Below are 25,307 nucleotides of genomic sequence, written 5' to 3' on the forward strand. Positions count from 1 at the left end.
GGAACCGCTGGACCCCGGCATCGCGGAGGAGATCGCGGGAGAGGGGCTCGAGGCCTTCACCGGGCTCTACCGGTCGCTGTCACCGTTCGCCGCGGAGGAGCGGGAGGACAGGGAGGTGAGGGCAGCGGCCTCCTGGACCAGAACCCGGGCCCGGGGCCTTTCCGCTGGTCCAGTCTGCCCCGCCTTGAAATTCCCAAAATACCCCGAGATTGCCCAAAGCGATTCTCGTCAGGGAAAGCTTCGGAGAGAAGCTGTTCCCAAGTTCAAACAATACATAATACAAGTACAGTAATATGTAATATAAACCTTCTACATACTACATGTTTATACAGTACAGCATAACAATTATTAAAGCCTACTTTAAATCTATACTGTAATAAACTGGCGGCAGTGGTGAGTGTTAAAACGTGACCGGTAGCTACTTGGAGAGAGCCACGTTGTTATTATGCGACTTCTCATTGTTGCTCCCATGTTTTGCCTCAGAATATCTGGGCCCTGTTTGCCGAGAACAACTTCTCTCCTCACGCGCTCGTGGCCGTGCTGCACCACTTCGTCCACGCCGGCCAGCGAAAGCGAGCTAACGCGCGGCAGAGGGTTTGTGCTCTTCATGCAGCCGGGTTGTACTTCCTGCTGCTGGAAATCCCAGGTGAGCAAAGGGATGCACCTCTGTTGTCAGATGAACTGTTGTTCGGACAAAACCAGCTTTCCTTCCTAAGAATCCCTGGTGGAACAACGATGAGGTTTTGAACTGTTCACTTGATCTCCCTGAAATCCCTGGGGATCAAGCTCAGCCATGGTGGTGAGTGCTGAACGGCTGTTACGGTCCGATAGCAGCTTGGTCTCCTGTCATGAGGTGTCTCCATGGCCTCAGCGTGGTCCGTGTTGCCATCCCTTCTCTCTGCAGTTCTGTGACAAGGGTGACAGCAGAGTCTGCCCTGGAACCACTCTGGTTTGACAATAGTGCAGGGTGAAGGCAGCAGCTTATTTCTATTCCAGCTCTGTAGCTAGAGAGGATTTTGCTGTGTAGTGTTTTCAGACAGGTTCATTTGTGAAAACAGAAGTATTTGTTTAAAACAACCAGCAGTTGGAGTTTTCTAGCCGGTTAATTCCCTTTTGTATTCAAGGCTAGCGCGTACTCTGAAGTTATGCTGCTCTTTGTTGTGCGCTGCAGTACCAGCTAGAAGGGGTCAGTCAGCTGATGGTCCTACCGGAGAATCACTGCTGATGACATGTCATCCTGATGCAGTTTGCTTTTGTTCAAATGATCCTTTCTTTTCTTCTCCTGCACTTTCTTAGGCTCTGTCCTGGCCATCTCCTTGGCTGCCAAAGCAAATGGAGAGGTGACCAGATGATTTGATGTTGTCTCTTCCGAGCAGGTAGCGTCGCTAACCAGCTGTTCCATCAAGTGATGTTCGATAAATGTCTTCAGACCCTGACAAAAAGTTGGCCTCAAGAACCAGATCTGATGAGGAAAAGGAAGAAGATGCACACCCAAAGCTCTCAGACCAATGCAAGAAGAAATAAAAGGAAAGGAAAATCATGCAGGAATAGCAATGTAAGGCGCGTGTGTAACCTCCTTGAATATAAATCTCTATTGATAAGCAGATTGTTGTCAAGCTATTTCACTTCTAGGTCAATCTGATACTTTTCTTCTTTTTCACCCCTTTTTTAATTCTTATCCTTTTATTCAACAGTTCAGCTGTGCTCTTGATCCTCTACCTATTATTAGGAATTTCAAAGATCTGATGACTCAACAGTAATTGCAGTTTCCTGGCTGGCTGACTACTAGAAAAAATACAGCTTATTTGTCTATGGCACATTGTTAGAAAGCTCAGTAGCAGAGGGAGAAACTAATTTATATCAGCTTATTCAAGAGACCTTCAAGCTACAATGTGACCAGCTTGCAAATAGCTTTTGCGTTTCCTTGCCAACTTACTGAGGGGAAGCTAAGGGCTAAATGCTGTGGTTAGCTGTACCAAGCTGCAAATTCTAACATGTATATGTGGGGGGGTGTTGTGGTTTTGGTTTTTTTTAAATGGAACTGAGGATTACGCATCAGAAACCCTGAGAGAACATCAGTACTGCAGGGTCATGACAAGCAAGGAGAGAAGTCATGGACACAATTGGATTTACTTGAAATGAATCTCAAAGCGTCAGATTAGAATTCAGATAATTGTCTTCAGTTCTGATGGAACCAAAGGATAGAGTGTGTTGGAGCTTTCTGTTTTTGTGTCCGACTTTTATCTTTCTGTCTGGGTTTTTTTTTTACCCACTGTGAAGTGCGTTAACTAATCTGAAAGAAAAGATTTAGGGTTTTGGATGTGAAATCATGTAGGACTGAGCCTGAGAACTCCGTGAAGCTCCAAAGGAGATCGGCCAGTGCTGTGGGACATAGTGGTGCTGTTTCTCTTTTCTACCAATATAGATGGAAGAGACATTGGAAGAGGAGGAGGAGGCGGAGGAAGACGATGGTGAAAATGTTTACTTTTCAACGGACGATCTTCTTCAAGTGCGCGACGCGATCTTCCTTCTTTTGAAAAACTTCTTAAGACTTCTGCCTAAATTCTCGCTAAAAGAAAAACCTCAATGTGTGCAGAACTGCCTGCAGGTAATAAGATGCAACTCAAGGAACCCTACGGCCCCCAGCACAAACGTCTGGTGGATGCAGAGCACTCCACAGCCACAGGAGGGACAGCAGCCCTGCCTTTCATAAACTGCTCCTCTGGTTAGACTCTCCTGTCTGATTAGACCTGCACATCTTGCCCTCACGTGAATTAGCTAAGCTGGGCTTTCTTTCCTTGCAGATCTTCGTCGAAATGACAAACTTAGAGCCAGCGGTCCATGAGTTTGAATTTTCGGCAGCAATGTAAGCAAATAATTCTTAATGTTTGTGTGGTGCTTGGAGCAAGGAAAGCTCTCAGTGCTTGTGTTATTATCCTGTTTATACAAAAACGAAAGCAGGGATTTCTTTCACTAAAGATAATTAGAACCAGCTAGCTAACAGTAAACATCATTTAGTGAATATTAAGTGTTTTCCAGTCAATGTAGTTGTAATCATTTTGCCTTTTTTTTGCTTAGGAATGTCAACAAAGCCAAATACATTCCTGAGCTGGCCTATCATGGGCTGCGATTACTGTGCTCCTCTCTACATGGGACAGTAGATAAGGTAAAAGTTGGGCAACATCTTTAAAATCCTCACTGCAGTATTGACAAGGAGTAGTTGTTTCTTTCCTGTCATTTTTGCTTGCATGTTTTTTACTTTTTACGCTTGTGTTACTTCTTGTGCGTGTGTTTGCTGGGTCAGAAGCAAGATGCTTCTTCCACTGCAGTCCTGATTTCCTTTGACTCGTACGATGATGCGGTTTGTGTGCAGTGAATTCTGTGCTCTGGTGACTCTTGTGGTAAATGAATCGAAAACAGAGGATAGCTACAGTGGCGTTAGATCTCCGTATCTTACTAAAGAGAATTCCAGGTTGCTGCGTTTGCGCGGAATTTTCTTGTTTCCGGCTAGGTGGAGCTCCAGCACCACTCGTAGCTGCTGCGGCAGCGGGATGTGCGGCACAGAAGCATGATGGGGAAGCGTTATGTGCAGATGATGGTAGGCAGGGCTGAGCCTTATTCAGAGAATAGTCTGACATCATGGAACATCCAGTTCTACCAGAAATGGGTCTGCAGCTTCCCAGTTTTTATTTCGTTAAATTGTCAGGCGTACTGTGTCGTCTCCCACTTAGCTGTGGGCTGCTCCTGTGGATGGGGTGTTTGAATTTGGGGTGTGACCATGCTGCCGTGTTTGCGAGTCCCTGTAAACCCATCTGACCCAGTTCTGAACTAGCAAGCCCGGGGTATTAGCGGCTGTCCTATTTTGACAGGTGCTATTATTTGGATCTGAGTTTGTTTGGTTCCGAATTATTTTATAAATGTGGTCAGAAAGCTTATCCATGGGCTCCAGTTGCTAGTGAAATAAACCTGAGATTAACCTTTCCTTTCTAGATTCTTCGTTGGGTCTTCCAGCGAATCCTCAATGTCATCCTTATGCTGGAAAGCGGGGCGGGTTCCAGACCTGCCGTCCTTCCAATCACATCGGCTGTGACCACTGCCAGGAATCAGGCTCTAAAATTCATCAGGTGAAGTACAGAGCTCTGGCACTACCCTTCCTGGGTATGTCTGCTCTTTCTTCTGGCACTTTCCTGTTCAGCTGATAAAGGGCTGAGACAAACTGGCATTGACTTTGAAGTTGTTTGTGCAAATGAGGCTTAATTAAAATGTCTGTAATGGGAATTTACTGAACTCACTGCCATAGGGGAAGGAAGGTTCTGTCTGACACAAAAGTGGCAGTGAGTGCAAGGGACCTAGCTCTGCATTTTGCGTTGTGTCAGTCTTTCAGGTTTTGTAGTTGACTACAAAGTTAAAGACAGTAAAAGATGAATATGGAGCTCACTTCTCCTTAGTTCTCTGCTTTCTCCTCCTTTAAGATATGTTTTGCCTGTGTTTGTTATTTCCCCTGTGTGGGGATCCACGTTGCTGGAGTGCGCGGTTTGTTCAGAGGTTCCCTAGACAACATAAATCGAGAATGAAGAAGCTTTTCGTATTGCCCTTCTATTTGTAAAAAGGTATTGGAAGAAATGTTTTCTGCCTGCAAAGGCAGGTTAGTGTAGAAAGCAGGTGCTTGTGATTCCAGAATGCATTATCTTCCTGACTTTTGAAACACGTCACTAAAGCAATGTCCTTGACTTGATTTTTGCTCCGTTATAAAACCAGCTATATTAAATCTGTTTGTTTCGCTTCTGTGCAGTTCCGTAGTAGATGAGCTGAAAGAAGTTGTTTTCCCCGTTCTTCGAATATTACTGCAACATATCTGCATCAAGGTATGCTGAGCTTTGTTGCATCTTGAGCTGAAGGACTGATGTGTGGATGCACTGCAATATCTGTCATAGTTAGGAAATCCGTTTTCACAGTTGTTTTGTAAGGAAAGAAAAGATTTTCATCAGTTGCCAATTCCTTGACAGCCTGATTGTGTTTTGGTTTGCTCTTTTTCTGAGTTTTCAGAGGCCTTAAAAATAGCATCTTAGTCTAGGAGAACACTGAGGGTGATTGTTCACAGTCGATTGTACCCTACTCGTGACCTTTTCAAAATTTGCAGTTGCTTTTGCCATTGTATTGGTAGAGGAAAATGAGGATTATGAGAGGTAGATAACTAAATTATCTGAAAACTGCCGTGAAGAATTACTGCCTCTGGGTTTAATCTAAGCTCCGCCTTTGCCTTGGGGAATTTGCTGTGTGACTGGGGGTGAGTGCTGAAGTAATGCCCAAGGAAGCTGTGTGTGTTCTCCCAGTCCTTGCTGACTCCAGCACTTCATAAAACAACAAAAAAGTACTTGTCGTAAGCCCCGAAATGCTATTCTGACTTCTAGAGCAGAGCATCGGAATATTGTACTGTCCAACTGCCCTTGTGTTTCAGGTCCCAGATAAGGCTGATTATCGCACCTACGCTGCACAGGCCTTGGTGACTTTGCTGAATAAACTCCCTTGTGTACAGTTTGCTGACTTCATCGCTTGGCTGTATAAATATTCACGCAACACTAAAGTAAGTACATCTCCTTGATGGTCCCGGGTTCAGTATTTTGGAGACGAAGGGTCCAATCCCGGTACTAAATAGCATTGTTGTTGTTAGTGATACCTAAAAACGGGTAAACAAAGTAGGCAATGCCTTTTTCTTTGCCTGCCTTAACAGAGTTACCTTTATTTACCTTAACAGTGCGCTTTTTTCTTGCAAACAGATTGCCTACAGAGTGTTTGCTCTTGATGTAGCGTTGGCTTTGCTGGATGCGCCCAAGAGGAGCTTGGATGGCTCCTTGTCCCTCGATCATCAGAAGTTTCTAACACACAAGTTTCTAGTACAGGTCATGGTGTTTGGCCGGTGTTCAGACAAAGCACCCGTGGTCCGTAGCAAAGCTTTAAGCAGTTTTGCCCACTGTCTGGAAATGAAAGCTGCTGCTACCTTGGAGAGCATACAGGACTTGTTACAAAGCTGTAAGTATTATGGATAAATTAGATAGTGAAAGTATTTCTTGAACGTTCTGGGGAATAATTACTGGGAGATAGAAGAATTAGTTGTCAGGAACTTAAAAATCTGCACACAGTGTCCTTGTGTCATAATGAGAAGTAATAGAGGAGTCTTGTTACTCATGAAGCCTTAAATTTGGAAGGGATTTATTCTCGTATATCAGCTCTAAATAGATTCCTCCATGAGATACCTTTGAAGGATATTTACAGATGACTGAAATTGCTCATTGGGAAGAAAAAAAAAAGTTGATCCTTGCCTGACAGTTGATTAAATCTTGAGTTGCCTTTTGCTTCTGCTCAGTTTTGTTCATGAGTGGCATTCTGAACTCACTCAGGTGTGGTGAAGGCCAGATGGCACCGTTCAGAAGTATGCACATAGCATCCTACTGTTAGATTACTTGGCTGAAAAAATTTGGAATGACAGACTATCCGGGATTAAAATACTTCATTTAACTTCTTTTTTTTATTTCTTTTTGGCAGCCTCTGACCATACAGTCTTGGAAGCAAACACAAACACCGCGAGTTCCGTAGTCAGTGCTGAAGGTATAGAGTCATTCTCTTCTAGTAAGTCGCAAGCTTTTCTTGGCATGCCGTTTTCTGAAAATATGCCTACCTGTAAAACCTAGGGCATGCATGAGGCTCTCTGTTTGACAGTGAAACATCTTGCTGGGTGAACGTATGCCTTCTTTTGTTCTTAGATTTTTACCTTTTCTTTCAGCTGTGTCCAACCATCCACTGAAGACCTTACCGACTTTCAAAACTATTGAGTTGACAGAGAGCAGAGATAGTGCTGTTCTTGACGGTACGTCAAATTACACTAGCCTTTTCAGATCACTTTTCAAAACCTTAATTGAAATCAGACTTGCTGGAGTGTGTTCATTGTCCGTTTTTCAAAGAAAGTGGAGAGAGATTTCTGTAGAGCTGTTAAAAAACACTTATAGGTCATGGAGAGGGTGGAAGCACCATCCATAAAGAAATACTATTTCCACTGAAGTCTGAAAAATACATTTAATCTTGAAATACTAAGGTTCGTTTCTACTAATGTGGTGGCAACGTTTGTTGAAAAGCAGGTAATTCATTCTTTCCAAAAAGGATGGTAATGGATGTGGGATTTAATACTTGTAACTCTATAAATTGAAGGGTAATTAAATCTCTTGCTCCAGTGCACAAAGAGCTAATATATTTTTGCTACGTAAAGCACAGCACCTTTGACTGTTGCGCAGGGAAGAATTCACTTCTCGGCAGCATCAGGTGTCGTCTGGAGCTCAGAGCGAAGTGTGAGGTTAAATGGGCTGGTGCACCGTGGCAGGCAGCTAGTTCTGATTTGTTGATAGCATGAAATCAGCGTGGAAGTTGGCTTTTGTGGCCATGGCGTTCCTTCTCCGAGTCTCTTCCTTTCTTTTCCACGCAAAAGCTCTTCTTCCTAACCTTTAGGCCTCTGCGGTATCTTTGCTCTCAGTTCTTGCTGTTCACCTCTCGTGAACTGCTGACAATTCAATTCGCCGCGTGCTTCACGTCCTGCATTTGTTTCTTTGTTACACGTTTCATGCTGCTCTTCACATGGGATCTCTGTCCCTATCTCGGTGAGCCAGGCTTCAATCTTCTCCATTGAAAGCTTTCTTTTAAAACATTTCACTGATAAATTTCGTTAATCTGCTCCCTCGGATAGAAAAGTCCTCCGGGCCACTTGAGGTATTGTGTATTCCCTGCTTAGCTGCAGACTCCTCGTGGCAGAGGCTGCCTGGTTTTGTATCTCGTACCCAGCTGAGCGTACACTTGGCGCTTGGCAAAACAAATTAAGAAAAGGCTTGGATGAAAAAGGACTGTCTGGAGCTCAGGAGGATCGCTGAAACGCAGGGCTCTCCGAGTCAGTCAAGGTGCATTAGCAAAGCCGTCTGGCACACGCTTGTGTTTGGCTTAAGCCTGTGCTAATTTTGCACTTCTGTGGAGACCAAACAGCTCATATTTTAGAAGAGAAATAAATCTTGTCCGAGGATAGTCAGAACGTGCTAAATGCACAAGGGCAAAGATAAGAAGGGTGGAGATAATCTGCAGGGGGAGGTACGTGCTGCAGAGTTCCCTTGGTAGTTCTCAGCCCTTTAGAACTCAGGGATTTGTTTGATTGGTGGTTTGTTCTGTTTTTTTTCTCTTTTCCATGTCACGGTGAGTAGATGCGATGTCAGTTGGCAAAGTGCAATTACTTTAGCAGACATGGTCATCTTCACGAGAGCTGGACCATTGTAACGGCAAAATCTTGCAGTAAAAAGGTTCTGTGCTTGTTCTATCAGGCTGTTCAGAATTCAGGGAGGAGAGATGTGTTCTGATTTCCTTGTAGACTCTTGGCTTCTTCTTTGTAGCCTTGAGGAATTCAGTCATTTCGGAAATGGAGTAGCTTCCCCTCTGTGAAGCGCAGCGGTTCCTGGGTTAATTCTTTATGCTGTGTGGAGCTCGGAGGTGTAACTCCCAGAAGGCTGTAGGCATTCCAAGCTCTCGCCATACATGTCTGTTATCCTGCCTTCGATCTGCCTTGGATCATTTGTCTATGGTCAGCCCCGCAACACGCTTTGCCCACAGATGGCAGCGTTACCTGGGCTGCAGACTTTTGTTAGAACTGCGATGAGATTTCAAACTGCAAAGGTGGCCTAACGTGTTTTATGTAGACAAACTAATAGGTCACAAATTACAGATTATTTTTTTTTAATTATTTTTACTGTGTCTCACTCTCTTTTGTGATATGGCCTAAGATATATTTTCAAAGGAAAGAACTTGGGAAAATACTTTCTGTGTATTTTTTGCCTTTTGGCTTATACCCATTCTGAAGTATTTTGGGTGGGTTTTTTGCTGTGCCTTGTTTGATTCTCCTCTCTTGCCCTCTGGAAGACTCGGGCAACAGACTGTTGTTCAGCTGAGTTCAGAGCCAAATTCCTCCTCGCCGCTGCGCAGTGTTCCGTGGGGCAGTGCTGCCCGGTGACGGTGTGGGTAATGTCTCTTTATCATGGTTTTGGATAGGAAAAGAAGTCATGGCCATGCTGAGACTGAGAGCTGGCGATGAGAAAACCAATGTGAGGAAATCTGCTCTCCAGGTACGGTGGTTTTTGCGTGCTTCCCTGTGCTCTGTGATTTCCCAGAATGCTGTTAATATAAATAATCAGGCCTCAGTACTGTAACTTTGCCCACCTGTCGCTTCCTGCTATTCCTGCGGAGTGCCTACTGGGTAAATAAGGCAAGCACGATGATGGAAAATTTTTCTAGTACTCTTGCTGGCATTCTCTTATTCCGTCATTTAGAAAGAGAGGCTCTTTCCAAATGTCAATAGGCATTTCAATTAAACAACTTCCTCATAAACTGAAGCATATTAGCTGCCTAGTTTGTTTTGACCTTGTTAACAAAGAGATTAGGTTATATCCAGCCTCTTTTAGAGCTACGTGTTGTGTTGCTTGTCGCTCAATTTTTTTTAATGAAGTCCTTAGCTTTTAAAGAGATACGCTTCAATGGAAATTTCATCGTTTTAAAAAATACGCATCTGCTGTTGACTGCCTTCCTCTGTTAGTCCTCTTCACCCCCACTATTCCGTCTCAGTTCACACGCTGATTTAAACTTCCCAGTTAAAACTTTACAGTTGTTTTGGTTTAATGCTTTTTGAGTTTAAAAAACCAGCAGATGCCCTCTTCCTTATTACCAGGTAAAAGGCACGGTTCATACAAGAGACACGTTACTTTCAAGGGGAAACGGCGACATTCACTCTGTCCAAATGCAGGCATAAAATTGAGATGACTGAAAAGACGAATTCTGTTTCATTCTACATGTCTTGGTTGTGCCCACTACTCACACATTGTTAACGGGATGTTTCACTCTCGGGGAGATGGATTAGTCTCTAGTTAAAGTTGGTAGGGGGTAGACTGCGTATTTGATTTGCTACCCGATGCACATGGCCTGCGTTCCCAGGAAAGTTATGTTGGTGTTTGACTTCCAGGTTTTTATGAGCATCCTGAAGCACAAAGTGATCCCTTGCACTGTGGAAGATTTGTCCACTCTGCAGGATCGTTGCCGGGACCCGGCTGTGTCCGTGCGGAAGCAGGCCTTGCAGTCTGTAACAGAGCTCCTCATGGTGAGAGAAAAATGTCATGAATTCAGATCTGAGATGAGCGAACCGTGGGTTAAAAGAAGGAAGAAACAGACAAATCTGGTAGACGTCAGTTGTTCATTCTGTGAATTGCATTTTATGACGGTGCTTAAATTTTTTTTATTACCTTTTGACTTGGAAATCATGACTCATCCTTATACATGCTTGTGATTTATGTAGAATGCTTCCAACTGTTGGAAACATTTATTTTTCTGGCTGTTGATTTATGTGTCATGGAGAAAATGTTTATGTTGCTGGCCTTCTCGAGTTACAAAAAAAAAATCTGAATCACTGTAATGTGTAAATGATAGCACTGCAATATTTTTCTTTCTATTTATTCACAAAAGGTTAGTAACTTAATCTTGGAGCATAGGATTTATATTAAGCAAAGCTTTTTTTTTAGTGTTAAATCATCTGCTGTACAGCTCTATTGCGATATTTTTATATTTATTTATAGGGTCTCAAAACAGAGTATTACGATCCTTTAGCAGAAGCACCAGGTAGCTTCATCATAGATATGATCGAATACCTCGTGGTGCCAAGGAGATACAAGTTCCCTTGTTCCATATGGTGCCACATTCCAGTGCTAGCTGAGCAGTGCTCTGGGGTTTGTTCAAACTTCTTTTCAAAGTTAGTAGCTCAATCTGGAGATTTCTAGGCCTCTGCGGTACTTCCCCATGCATATAGGATCCTCTCATGATTTTAAAATGTTTCTAATACAATGTGTGTTTCAGTCTCAGCACGATAATGTTCTAGTGCAGAAGGCTTGGTTGAACGGAGTGGTGCCTGCTGTGATGGACACTGAAAGTTCTGTCCAAGAAAAGGCCTTGGATTGCCTTGACCAGCTCTTGTTGCAACATATAAAATATTATAATAAGTTCAGGAGTGAAGATGAAAAGCAGGCTCTAGCGTGGGATCTCCTTACCCTCTTGACTTCAGAAAGCCAGGAGCTGAAGTAAGTGCAATCAGGGACAAAATCCAGATTTTTTTTTTCACTAAGATAAGAGTTTATACTCTCCGTGCTCTCATTCACTGTGTGGCCACAGACCATTAGGTGTCGGTTTACAGACTGTTAAAGTGCACGTGCTGACTATTCTGCAAGGACAAGAAACCAAATTTGTCATGGGTTGGGGTTTTTTTGAGCTAGCTGAATTCCCTTCTTGCAACAGTCGGTACGGGTGCGTATCAGTGCTTGAGCTGGAAACTCATGGTGTGAGGGGCTTCTGCTGCTCACCCAGTTCCTGGGACAGAGGAGCTGTCGAGCCTGGACAAGCCGTCTGGTGGGACGAGGGCAGTTTCACTTGGTGTCAAGAATTTTCACTTGCTGCTCTTGTTAACCCGCGCTCTCTCCCTCAGCCCGGGTGATCACACACAGGAGTTTCGCATGCTGTTCTCGAGGTGTTGATAGCAGCATGAATATTTAAGTCAAATGGAGGTGTTCTGATGACAGAAGTAAAGGAGGATATATAAAGAAAGGAGAACATCGCCTTTTATTAATTTTGATGTACAATATGTTACTTGTCTTATGACAAATAGAATTATTCTGCCTTTTGCAGAACGCTGTGGGAAGAAATGGGATGACACACAGTATGACAAGGACACAACATTGATTAAAGACAGCTGTATGTTTATTAGTCAACAGGGCATAATAGCTCAGAAATAGAAAATGAGATAGTGGTTGTGCTGCCTTGCCAATCTGTGAAACTGTCAATGTTCTAATTTGGGCTATTTTAGAACATAGTTTGCAGATTCATGGCACCTTCTTCTTCCTGACCTTACAGTACCTTGCGCTTTGATCAGTCTCAGAACTCTTTCAAGAGTCAAGTGGGTAACTGGGGTTAAATAGAAAAATGAGCAAGTTATGGTGCCTTAGCATAACTGTATCTTCTCCCATCATGGCAATTAAATGACAACTGCTAGAAAGTCTGTGTTAGAGATTGTTGAAATTAGCTTTTCTTGATGTGTCATGGTATCAGCCAGTCCTTCTCTATTACTGACACAGCACGACGCCCATGCTTGTGTGCCAGGTCTGTAGCGTGGCAGGATTATGAACTGAAAGCAATATTTCTAGTAAAATACGTATCAGAAATCCCTACGTATTCTGAGTAGTGAGAATGCCAAGCGATAGCAGCTTTGTTGTATTGCCCAGTATATCCTGGGCAAGGATATAGGAATTTACTGGCAGTGCCTAAGACCAAGTGTTTCGTTTATTCCTCCTCTGACTTTTCTTTTCTTTCGTCTTTGCAGCCGTTACTTGAACAAAGCTTTTCACATGTGGTCCAAACAGAATAAGTTCACCTCCACTTTCGTTAATAATGTCATGTCTCATGTGGAAACGGAGCGTGCTGTACCGGCTTGGATGTTGCTTGCTAAGGTGGCAGGTTCTTCACCCAAGCTGGATTATTCCAAGATCATTGAATCCTGGGACCATGTCAGCAGGTATATGTGTGCTTTGAACTCCATCCTCTATTCTGCAGGAAAAAAAGATGGGGTGAAGAGGAACAAAGCAAATGGGCACCTTCTGTCCTTCCACAGGCTGTTCAGCTGCTTAGATCCCAGTTCTTTGTTCAATTCTCCAGACAGGAGGCAAGCGACGGCCCGCGGGTTTGTGCAGTACCCAATTCTTGCCTTAAGCCTTTTGCGTTTTCATTTGGTTTGACAGGTCTGCCTTAATAATGCATATCCCAGATGAAAGGGTTTTCCTACTGCGATTTGGTGTTGTTCCTTAGCGTTAATGTTCGTTTGTCTGCTCTGATATTTTTCAGGCAGGAGAACACGAGCGCTGATACTACAGGACATATGCTGTGTGTCATCGGTCATGTCGCAAAACACCTCCCTAAGAGCACCTGTGAGAGGCTCAGTGGTGAGTGGCCCTGAGAAACCACCGAGGGGAAGGCACCGTTCATGCCTCCCGTCCTAACAGTCATTTCTTCTCCGTAAGCAGTAGATAAGCTTAGAAAATGCTCATTTTAGGTGTGTGGTCTCATTTTCAGATAATATCAAGTGCTGGCTGCAGCAGTCTCAGTGTCCCTTGGAGGTGATTAGCCCAGCTGTAGAAACTCTGCAGAAGCTCTGCCACGCGTATGCAGATGTGCCGGAGGAGGCACAGGTGTGACTTAAAATACATCTTTTAAAATAGCTTGTTTCACACTTAGGAGCGCTGTCTCTTGAAGGCAGCTTCTGTCTCCACTCTGCAGGGTGATTAGCTTCCTAAACAAAAAATGGGTCTGACTCCAGCAACTTGAGTCTGTTCTGCTCAGCTCTCTTGCTTTATACAAAGTCGTGTGGGAGAGCATCCTGAAGCAAAGGATGGACTTGTAAGAAATCTTCTTTCTTCAGAATAATATCTTTTGCTGGTAAAATAGAGATTTCAGCCATTAGCTGTCATACGTGTATGTATTTGGTTTCTTATGTTACCAGTTTTAGATGGCAGAAGAGAAACGATACTTTATTTTCATCACAGTCTGTAGTTGATTAGTTTTGTTTGTTTCCTCTCCATCCCTTGGAATTCGCGTCGTGCTTTCGTTTGAGTGGAGCTGCGTTTTCCAAACAACAATTAAAAATTCATACAGGCAACCTGAAATGCATTGAATATACATGAAAAAGTCACCTAAATGTTTGTTTAGATCTGTGTGATTTCTATAATGAAGTAAACTTAAGCCTGTGCGTCATTAAAAGCCAGATTCTCCGAGGTGTTTTGACACTTGCACGCATCCTTTGATGTGCAGGAAGAATTTTAAAGCTCTAAGGCACTGTCTGTTTGATTTCAATAGGAACTAGATTATTAAAAGCATTTAAGGACTTTCAGATTAAGGATTCATGTGTGGACAGATAGTAAAGCTACATTTTGTTTAATTAATCAAGTGCTGAATGAATTTTGTTTAATTATGGAACAGGAGCTGCTCAACCAGGTGTGTGGAGATTTAGTATCCACCTGTGAAAGCTATATTTCGAATATAGTGCTCAAAGAGGATGGAGCAGAGCAGCTGCAAGAAGATCTCTTGGTAAGTTTGGTTCCCCTTCACTGGTCACAGGGTGTAGGGGTACCTGAAATGGGTGTAAGTTCACCTTAGCAGTAGCTTTAAGGATATAATACCCTGAGTGTTTTTGATAACACGTTTTTTCTTTGCTTTTCCACTCATGCTTCTTACATGAGCAAGGGTGTAGGGGTACCTGAAATGGGTGTTCTTTTAAGTTCACCTTAGCGGTAGCTTTAAGGATGTAATACCCTGAGTGTTTTTAATAAAACAACATGTTTTTATTTTGCTTTTCCACTCATGCTTCTTACATGAGCAGTCTGGGAAATAAGTCTGTAAAACACATAGAATGTTATGAGGACTATTTCAATATTATTTGTAGACATGGAGGTTTACATCATATTAAGCAAAGGCACACCCCGTTCCTGTTTCAAAGCTTCACCTTCTGCTTCTTGAAAGGACAGAGAATTTTAAGTTATTTTTGGAGAAGTAGCGTGCGATTCCTGAAAAAAAATGCAGCTCAGCCATTGCCTTTTGACTGCAGTGTTGCTTTCTCTCTGTAGGTGAGACACCTCTTCATCTTGGGAGAGGCTGCCCAGCTGTGCCCAGCCAAAGTGGAGAAACGCATCTTTTTTTTGATTCAGTCCATTCTGGCTTCTTCTGTCCACGAGGACCAATGTGAGGCTCTCTCCTTTAATTTTGCATTTACAGGCAGCACTGTTGATCAAAAAAGCACGTTTTCCTTCCTGACCTCTTCTTTCCTAGTGTCTGGTTCTCCAGATGATGAGGAAATTCCAGCTTCGCAGCCCCTGTCCCAGTTCAGAGGATCAATCATGCCTCCAGTGGTCAGAGCTCACGCATTCATTACTCTGGGTAAGCGCCATCCTGCCGTAGAATCGGGTGTCCAGTTCTCAGCCCTCCTGGTTAAAGTTCTGCTCGAAAGCTGTTACCAGTTGTGACAGGTAGCCACAGTGCTCGGTGTTTGTATCGCTGCAGCTCCTGGCTTTGAGCAGTGCACATATCCATGGTAACAACTTGCACAGACCATAAAGATTCTGCCACCTCTGTGACTGCTTCTCATGGTGGTTAATGCACTAATAGTGATTAATAATTAGCAACATGCTTCAGCATTGCGCTGCCCTTGGAGTGGGAGCTGGCTGCTGTCTGGCTGAAGGATCATCTTACGTGTCCTCAGCTGAGGAGGAAGAAAACTTGGTGCGTTTGGTGCAGTTCAGAGCAGAATGACTGCACGTAGTTACTTTTTCTCCTCAGCACGAATGAAGAGCTTCTTTGTGATGGAAGCTCAGTCAGATCTACAGCTCCGGTATTACGGAGAGCACTGGTGAAAGTTCTGGTTTTGTAGTACCTCTGTGGTCAGGAACAAGTCTCTTCTCTTGCAGATCGATAGTGTTATTCCTTGCTTAACTGCTTCGGGATGCTTAATCCTTTGGTACAAAGCTGAGAAACAGTTAGGGAGAAGTAATGTTGGAATGCAGGGTAGTTTAAATTAAGATGGTTTAGTGATGCTCTCCGAGGTGGGTGTCTCCCTGCTATGCCTATGACAGCTGGGGCTGTTCTTTTTAGCTGCTTTGAATAATACCCTGTACACAGAAATAGTTCTCTGTGAAGGAGGGAATTTGGCATAGAGACCCACACTGTAGGTCTAAGAGGAGTTTGGAAGAACTCCTTGAAGTATCATTTCTTTGAGAGATCATGCAGATTGCTCATGAAGTTTCAGCATGTGTTTCTGATTTATTCCCCTGTTTACTTCCCGATTCCTTTCTTGACTCATATTGGACTCAAAGGAGGCAGTAATCTGGGCCGTGGTGGTTCGGCAGAAGAATATCTTCACAGCACTGACAACCTCGTCTCTGTTTCACAGGTAAATTGTGTTTGCAGCACGAGGATCTGGCCAAGAAATGCATCGCAGCTCTGGCTCGAGAACTGGAGGTGTCACATGATGTGGCTGTTCGCAATAACGTCGTCATTGTCATGTGTGATCTCTGTATCCGCTACACGTCCATGGTGGACCGATACGTGCCCAATATTTCCCTGTGTCTGAAGGACCCAAATCCCTTCATCCGGAAGCAGACGCTGATCCTGCTCACCAACCTTCTGCAGGTACACCGAGGTCCTAGGTGGGGTCTGACAGCCCCGCTTCAAGCACCTCTGTGGTGCTCAAGACTGGCAACCTGCCCAGTGGGTGTATTGCTTATACCTTGATTAATCTCCGCTTAACCAAGAAGGCTTTAAGCTGTGTATCTTGTTACTGCCTTTTTTTTGCTAGCTAGGCAGAAATCACATGGAGGATACTTGACACAGCTGGATAATGAGATTTATTTTTTTTTAGTCAATGGTTACCTCTTCTCTTGTCTTCTCTTTTTTCCTTTGAATTCTTTTCCATTTCACCCCTATGTGATGACTATAGCAAGCCTCACAGCACCTTTTTCTCCTGCTGTCTCTGCTTATTGTTCTAAAGATGTAAATGTTGAGACGTTTACCCTCCCAATGTTCATATAAAGCCAACCAAGGCAGACTTGCAGTACTTTTGGCTCTGAGAACAGTGTTGAACAGCATGTGTGCCTTGGAACGGCAGAACAGATTTTACATGTTTCTACTTTTTTATTGATACCTGTGGTAGACCTAGCTGCTTGCTGCTATGGCTTTTATGGTAAGTTTTTTTCAGATTCCAGTTGAGAACTTATTGCCTGCTGATTTCTTACAGGAGGAGTTTGTGAAATGGAAAGACTGTCTCTTCTTCCGTTTTGTCAGTGTCTTGGTGGATCCAAATCCAGATATTGCCAGGTAAAATGCTGGTTTCTAAAATAAAAAAGGAGTCAAGGATCAGAGGGGTACTCAGAACCAGTCTCAGTCTGGAACCTTCAGCACGCAGATTAAAAACTCAGTGAGAAAGCAGATGATTCTCCCACTAACCTCTTCACTCGTGCAGTTGTTCACGCTTCAGGGTCTGCAGGGGTAGCAAAGGAGTGGTGAACCTCTTTCCAAGTCACCTGAAGGTCCCAAAGTAGAAAGCTGCGTGTTCTTGGCTCTCTTCAAAATGTGCAGCTCTGCTCTATTTTTGACTCTCAGTTATCCAGAAAAAAACAAAAGTATTTTTGAAACAAGCCTTTGTGAAATCATGTGTCTCTAATAGGCTCTGTCTTGAGTACTCGTTTTAGTATTAGGATTAAATATTCTCTTTTTTCTCATATGTCATGCCTTGTCTTTTTAAACCTTCTACCATGTTTTGTAATACTTGGACATGTAAGAGGAATTATATCCACAGGCTTTAAGTGCATATTGATGAGATTTTTATAGGTTTCAAAGTCTCAAGTGGCTTTTAGATGAGAAGTGAGAGTGGGACAGGTTCCTGTACGGATGGTAGATTGTACAGGGATGCTGGATGCAGAGGAGGCTTGGACAGCTTGCTCCTTGTCTCTGCCTGGAACAGTCCATCTGAAAACTGGTATTTCCAAAGCCATCAACCTATCGTTGCTTACGAGTGCATATCCAGCCTTTCTTTTCTCTTCAGTGAGTTTTTAATATCTAAAAATGTCTTTCCAGTAGATGGTGACATTGCAACGTCATGTTTCTAGCTAAGGAACACAGGTGCTATTTCTGTGGGAGCCTTTTTCTTTGCATCTGCATTCAGTGACTACATCCAGACAAAACCATGTTCTTCAAGTCTGAGACTGACTTGCACCTCTTGCAGGACTTTTGGTGATTAACTTTTTTGCAAAGTACTGTGTCTCAGCTGCAGTGGAACTTAAGTTATTTAAATAATGGAAGTGTTGTGCCTGGATTCAAGTTCAAATTTATTTCTGTCTCTGTTTAATTGCCAAAAAAAAGGAAGTAGTATTGCTGAAAACATCTATCTCTTTCTGGATGAAAAAAAGCTTAAAGTCAGTAAGCTGATACTGTTTTTCAAGCCCAAAAGGACAAGAATTAAATGTGGTATTGAGTGAGACTCGGCAGAAGAAAATTAACCTCCTGCTTTACAGCTTGTGACCTTACACAGTGTTTCAAGGGAGGCTTTTAAAAGCTTCCAGATGATAAGTTCTTCCTTTTCCTCCTTTCCAGCTTTGGAGAATTCTGCTTGGTGCATCTCTTGCTGAAGAGGAATCCAGTAATGTTCTCCCAGCACTTCATTGAGTGCATCTTCCATTTCAACTGCTACGAGAAACATGAGAAATACAACAGGTTCCCCCAGAGTGCACGGTCAGTTGAGCACACTCGTATCTCCGTGTTGGTAAATCATGGGCTGTCTGGCCAAACAGCTTTTGGTTGCAGCAAAGCGTTCACATTCTTCTAATTCTGCGTGCAGCACGGGGGAAGCGGCTAGGGCAAACAGCGTTAAATTAAGAGTGTCCTGCCTTCCCCATGACACTTCTGGGAGGACTTGTGCATGTAATTTGTGGGAGTGTGTAGTATCCTAACAGGTTTATGGGTATCGAAAGTGACATTCAAATATTCTTTGCTGATTTAAAGTCGTATTATTTCTGTGAATTCGCGTAATGTAATTTGGCCCTTGTAAAATGTCTTGCTTTACCACAGGGCAAAGAATCTCTTCTCTCTGAAGGGAAAAGATAACAAAGAAAAACGGATGCGTATCTACAAGTTCTTGCTCGACCACTTTACGGATGAGCAGAGGTTCAGCATTACAACCAAGATCAGCCACAGCATCCTAGGTAAGGGTCTGTCTTTAAAAATCTGGCAAAAGAAAGACTATATGTCTGCATAAACCCATTAGGCTCTCAATCCAGCCACGTTATCTTTCTGTCTTTACTGGCACTGCTGTTTCCAGTAAAACACTTCTCATGTCTTCTGCGTCTGTTCCAGCATGTTTTGTGGATAAGATCCTTCCATTGGACTTGGAAGCCAGCGAGCTGCTCTCAGATACGTTTGCAGTCCTGAGCTGCAAAGAAATCAAGCTATCAACTATGAGATCAAAGCCCGATGAAGACATTCAGCCTGATGAAGATGAAATGGCAATGGCCAACGCTGTCATGCAGGTGGCACAGAAGAAGCTCATCTCACAGGTGAGTGGTGCTTGATCTGGTGTGGGAAGAGGGCTGGCCACCACACCGGGAGGAATTCCACCCTTCTACGATGGAGAAACTTGCACAAAAATTATCCAGGTGACGTAGCAATGCCAATGACATACTGTGCCTGGGGACTGTTATCCAGGCTCGGGATCCGAGGGCACCTGTGGAAGCACTGTAAGACAAAACATTACAGCTAGAGCCGTGAAAGATGCTTGTGCTTGAGGAGTCAGTTGGAGCGATCAGAAATGCATTTCCTCGGAAGTCAGTGATGCTCTGCCAGGCTTAATTTGTTCCACAGATCTCTCTCTCACTGGTAAAGAATTCGAGCGTAACAGCGTTTTTTGGTGCACCTTTTGGCAATGTGCCTCCAGTGAGAGAACTGACTGAATTAGTGATGTATCTTAAAAGACTCCACTTAGGTTAAAAGCCTGCGTACATGCGTGCGGCGTAAGAACAGGCTTAATTGCCTTAATTCCCTTGCTGTGGAGCGGTAACTCCTCTCATTTAGGCCATTCATCTAACCGCAGAGTGGCTTCTCCTTTATTATGTTGTGTGACTGTTCATGCTTTGTTCAAACAAAGGTTCAAAAGAAGAATTTTGTAGAAAATATCATCCCAATAATCACATCGCTGAAGTCTTTGATGGAGCAGAAGAGGATCCCAGCTCTTAGGGACCTTATGAGCTACCTGCGGGTAAGGGAAAGTGTTTTCTTGCTGGGATTTTTATTTTTCTTCTCTTGAGTTAATGTGTTAGATGTGCAATCAGTAATGGAACGAACAGCCTTCTTAGAAGGAAATTTAGGAGGCATATGATGTTGTGACACTGCCACTGTGTTAAATAACGTAGGAGGTGGAGGGATTTAGATAAGGATCTCACAGTGTGTTACGTGTGAGCCTCCTCAGTGGGACGTGGGCAGAAAGCTTGAATGCTGGAGAGCTTTTTCATGTTCTGAAGTACCGATTGGAATCGAAACTCTTAGTCTGTTAAAAACACCTCTGCTCTACCAACTGGTATTTCCTTTTGCACTTAAGCAGCTGTGATCTGAATGGAGACATGAATCAGTAGTCAGGAGAGATTTCTGAAAGAGTTTAAACATTTCATATTGCTCCAGGAAATGATGCAAGATTACCGAAATGAAATCAAAGACTTCTTTGCTGTGGACAAGCAGCTGGCAGCCGAGCTGGAGTACGATATGAAGAAATATGAAGAGCAGCTGGCCGCGGAGATGGAGTCGGACCAGGAGCAGGTCTCAGTGGCGCAGGCAGAGGTTGTTGGTGCCGTTAACTCCGTACACATACTGTCTCCTCAGCTAAAGTTTGTCTACACGTAACACCCAGACTCTGTATGTCTGTGGGCCTTGTTACAGCACTTTTAGCAGAATGGTTATGTAACGTTCGCATAGCTCTTTGCATTTGCTGTCAGAAGCTCTGGTTTCAGAGCTATTTAATACGCTTAGAACAACAACAAACAGTGCATCGGGCAAAGAGAGGCAGCAGCCAATTATTCTAAAAAGAATTCAACTTAAGGAGAAAACTAAGTCTAATTTGCCACTGGCTGTGCTTACGTGTTATGCTGCTCTCTGGTCCCAGAATGGTAAAGATGATAAACAGGTCAGAAAGAAGAGGATTCATTTTGTCTGACTTGTGGTGTATATAGAGTGGCAACTTGCACGTGTCCTAGTCATGCATATTCTGTTTTAAAGTCAATATAAAGAAATAAGTATGTGCTAATCTTTCCTCCTGTTTTCTGTAACAGCCTCCGTCATCTTCAGAGAGAGCTATAGCTCCTGGTGGTTGGAAAAATAATGCTCAGTCTTCTGTAAATGGGAGAGAGTCCTCGCCACTTGGACCAAGTGCTTCCTCTGTCCCTTCGGAGCTTAGCATGCCCAGTGCTGGTGGGAAGCAGCTGTTACCCAGTCGCAGGTGTGGCTTTCTGTTTGTGTTACCAGTTATCAGTTACTGCAGGGCTATTGCTTTGCTTATTCACTCTGTCCTTAGTGGTGTGAAAGTCACCAGTGCTGCAGCATTATCTTCCCCATTAGAGTTGGTGTTTGTAATAATAAGGGATTTGGAGGGGACAGGTCTCTCTCCTCATTTCATGAATCTCATCTGGGCTGACAGAAGGAAATCACTGTTTCTGTCACGGTTTTTGCACTGTAGGACGTTATCCTTGAGCACACTTGCCATCCTGAACTCTGCCAGGAAAGCCGTGGAAGCCAGAAGCAAGCAACGCAGCAAGAGCGTTGGATCAGCTGTATCACTCCAGTCAAGCACAGCTGGCAGCAAGCAAGGTAAGAACCTTGCTGCACACTGATCTGGCATTAGACTACGTCTAGTAGCCTGACTGTTAGACCCTTGAGGTCTCTAAGTGAATACATTTCTGTTGGTAATTATTTTCTTGTTATTTCTAGCATCCTTTCAAAGCCTGAACCAACAGTCTGCCGGAGAAAGCGCTGGTGTGGTGGGCCGTGCAATCAGCACACCAGAACGTAAGTAGAACCCAAAGGAACCCTTTCCAAATGGGGCTGAACCCTCATTCTCTGAGAGAGGCAGCAATGCGTGGCTCCCCTAAAGAGCAGAGAAAAGTAGTCATTGACAGCAGTGGATTACTTACGTATCAAAATGGTTGTGGTTAAATAAGAACCGTTCTGACATTGAAGGTTGTAGATGAATGACGTTCATAGGAAAAGACAGTCCAACGTGGTCTCCATTTACATTTCACCGGTGTTATAATATTGAGTCAGTGCAGGAGATCATTTATTTTGGCTGCTCAAGTAACAGAGCTGCCGCCCTTTCTTCCTTCATCAGCTCTGTGGTGCCCAGGGGACATATTATGGTTCCTTCACAGCATGCATTGCCCCAAGTGTGCAGGACCCTGCTTGCTCTCCTTAGCTCTGGAAGCATCACTTAGCAGTTTTAGACTGAATTAGAGAACCCTGCTACCGAGGGAAATATTCAAAGTCTGGCCCGTTTCAGCTCCAAGATGGAGTTTCCTATTGTCAAACAAAGGTGAGCTACAACCTGCTTCCGGAGCAGGCAGGGAGCTGTGACAATTGCAAGAGCAGAGAGTGGTCCGCTCAGGTGAGATCAATAACCTGCACAGTCACGTCTGAGTACGTGTGTTCCACCCCAAGAAAGACCTGAACTGAGCATTGGAGAAGGAGAAGATTTGGGGTTTTTCACTCTGCTGTGGAATTTAAAGTAAAAATACACAGAGAGAAATCTCTGATACATAAATTGCGAGAGTCTGCTGTGCCTTGCACCTGAATTGCCATTTCACAAAACCTGACCTTCAAAAGTTAGAGGGTTTTGGAATGCTTTCTGACAGCCCCGCAGCATTCCGCAGTGTCGTTTTCTGCAAGCGCAAGAGGCAGTCACAGTAAAACACAAATGGAGCTGAGTTCCAGCAGTAGATTGCCTTCCTCTACGTCAATTCGCTGCTGAACTCCTTTAGGGCATCTCCCTCGTAGTGCAAATTGGGAGCACGATGAACCCCCTCACGAGCTCCAATTAAGTTGGGGGTGTAGGTGAGTGTCTGACAGGTCAGCTCTTGTTAGGCTGCTGTGAATTGTCGTGGGGAGAGGTCGATGATCCCAAAGCGTAGCTCTTTGCCTGATTCTCTGTGAGCCCCTGACCCGCACGCACACGAGAGAGCAAAGGACGTGTAGCCAATAAGGCACTCAGTCAGCTCTGGCAGCCTGCAAATACCTGACGTCCGCGAGCAGGCAGGAGCAAACCGGCGGCAGTGATGTGCAGCCGCTGGAAAATCTGACCCTGCTCTTCCCTGTGTGCTCCACTATTTGACTAGATTTGTCTGCCTCAATGTTTCTCTTCCCTGCCTGAGCAACAAGGAATGCTCTTTGTGCAAAATAAAAAATGGGGGGCATGTTTTTAGAGAGCAGAAATCTTTAAGCGCCATGTCTCTGTCTGGAAGCTTGCACGGCTGTTTCTCTTGAGCACCATATGGTGAAGAAGGAGGAAGAACGTTAATCTGCAGTGGTGCTAGGGCTGAATCCCTACTTTTCTTCGAGGCAGCACGTGTCCTTCAGCGGGGAGACAAACTGTACAAAGCAGCAGCATCACTTCAGCTAGTGTGTGTTGAGCCATCTGCGTGGTGGTGCTGGGTCTTGCAGGCTGATAGACAATCAAAATAAAGCTTTGATTTCTCTGGTGTATCTTTCTAAAACTATGGGACATGCAGTTCTTTGTAAACAGTTTTGTACTGGAGAAGTTAAGAACAGCTGTCTCTTCTCTTTACCTTATTCGGCTGTTCTGGCTGTCACTCTGTCCCTGGTTGTCTTTGGGTCTCCTTAATTCCTGCTTTTTACTCTGAGAATGGCTAAGAGAGTCTGGGCAAGTGCAGATCGCTTCACTGTCGCACTTAAACATGTGTGGTGAAGATCCCACCTCTGATTGCATGGGGAAGCTCTACTTGATTTCCTTCCTTTCACAGGAACTTCCTCTTTAAAGCCCTCACTACACCAAGTCAGGACACTCGCACATCAGTCTTGAGCGATGCAGAGGCCAACTAAGGCAGATAGATCAAGTGAGATTTCCACTACAAGCTTCAGTGATTCCCTTCCAGGACAGGGAAGCAGTTAAAGAGCCAACCCAGTTAGTCTCTAGAGAGAAGTCTTTTGAGCAGAGTTTCCAACTCCTGCCCTATAAAGCACTTTCTGCCTTAATTCCATGTGAAAGATTCTGGGAAACATGAGCATAAAACAGAGCTTTGGGTAAAGTAAAATCTGAATATTGTGACATCTCTCCTGAGATAAATGACAGGAAAGAGACAGCTGACAAGCATGGCCTATTCAGGCAAGCTGAATTCTACCTAGCTTCCTTGTCAAGCGGTTCCTTTTGTCAGACTGCCGGCAGCTCCTCACGGAACGGCGCTTCGGGTCCTTTGTCAGGCTTCAAGCACCCCGTGTCGTGCCTCGAGAGGGCAACTGGTCTGAATATAACTTGTTGTGAAAGATGGCAAAGCTTCAGTGGAAGGTGTGGCTCTCTCACCTAGGGAGGACAAGGAGGTGCATGGCTGAGGTCCCAAATTTAAATTAATTTCCTCTAGTACGAGGAAGGCTGCAAGTCTGGAGCAGGAAGGTGGTGTGTGCAGACGGCTCGCTGGATTCAGTGAGTGGTTTTGAGGCTGGATGGGAGACACTGAGATCCACCGGGCTGGAAAAGAGAGATGTGTATGTGCTTGCAATTAACTGGGTAGACTTACTCCGCGACACTTGAGTGTTCTACTACAGCGTGCCTTGCCCTCTGGCTATGTCACGAGCTGCCTGCTAATATGTGTTTTTTTCTTTCAGAGACCATTAATGAGTTGACTTTTGGTGCTGGGGTCAGTTACATCAGCTTGACGTACACACCCGGTTCAGCTCCAGGCAAGTTAGCTTTGTGATTCTAACCTGAGGGGGAAACAACCCCAGATGACCAAATCTGTGGCATTTTTAAAAATAGGAAAATATATGCATTATTTGCAGATAAGAAGGAGGCTGAGGATGAGCCACGAGAGATTATCTGTTTGACATCACCAGAGAAACCGTAAGTTCAGCGCAGGTCTGAAACAGCAGTGAGAAAGACTGGTAAAGTGCCTTAAAATAAATGGTCATTCTGCTTCCTTCTTCTAGCCCGTCCCTGCCACGCGAGTGGAAAGTAGAATCCCCAGCAAGGAAAAAAAGCAGCCAGCATGTCCCTCTGAGACGGTCCCAGCGGAGAACTCCACTGAAACCAGACAACTGATCCTCTCATTGAACTTTTGTACAGAATCACGTTGACTGAAATCTGTCCCTTTTCCTCTGTAATTATAAATCATTGTGGGCACACGTCCTTCCTTCCTTATCCCTACATGGGTTTTACATGAAACTCTAGAATACAGGCAAAGCCTGCGTTACCACATGGATGTATCATAAGCTGCTGCTGTTGACAAAGCTCGCTGGCGTGCTAGAAAGCTGCAGTGTAAAGGGAGGCTTGCTCTTCACTCACAGGATGTATAATTTGTCCATTTGGAAAACCAAGAGCACAAGGTTGCCACAAACTTAGCAATGACGGCATTTATCACAGCTTGCAGGGAAGTGAGTGGCTCAGCTTATTCACT

The 25,307-nt window shown here is 44.2% G+C and overlaps 1 protein-coding gene across 1 annotated transcript; it reads left to right on the forward strand.

Moving 5' to 3' along the window:
• Positions 1-4: 4 nt before the first annotated feature.
• NCAPD3 (non-SMC condensin II complex, subunit D3) lies at positions 5-24,952 on the forward strand (the record flags this gene model as incomplete). The annotated part of the gene is made up of 33 exons (XM_009876004.1): positions 5-115; positions 484-646; positions 1,377-1,555; positions 2,426-2,608; positions 2,805-2,866; positions 3,079-3,166; positions 3,991-4,124; positions 4,793-4,865; positions 5,459-5,584; positions 5,778-6,027; positions 6,544-6,606; positions 6,782-6,865; positions 9,073-9,146; positions 10,037-10,171; positions 10,921-11,141; positions 12,434-12,625; positions 12,952-13,049; positions 13,180-13,295; positions 14,083-14,190; positions 14,727-14,841; positions 14,929-15,036; positions 16,046-16,284; positions 16,889-16,968; positions 18,244-18,381; positions 18,718-18,851; positions 19,003-19,202; positions 19,790-19,900; positions 20,320-20,534; positions 21,368-21,498; positions 21,619-21,696; positions 24,520-24,594; positions 24,694-24,754; positions 24,841-24,952. Coding segments are annotated over 33 exons (4,257 nt in total), but the record flags the coding sequence as incomplete, so codon positions are not given.
• Positions 24,953-25,307: the final 355 nt, after the last annotated feature.

This window comes from Apaloderma vittatum, unplaced genomic scaffold (assembly GCF_000703405.1).
Source record: "Apaloderma vittatum isolate BGI_N311 unplaced genomic scaffold, ASM70340v1 scaffold17629, whole genome shotgun sequence".
NCBI classification, from domain to species: domain Eukaryota; kingdom Metazoa; phylum Chordata; class Aves; order Trogoniformes; family Trogonidae; genus Apaloderma; species Apaloderma vittatum.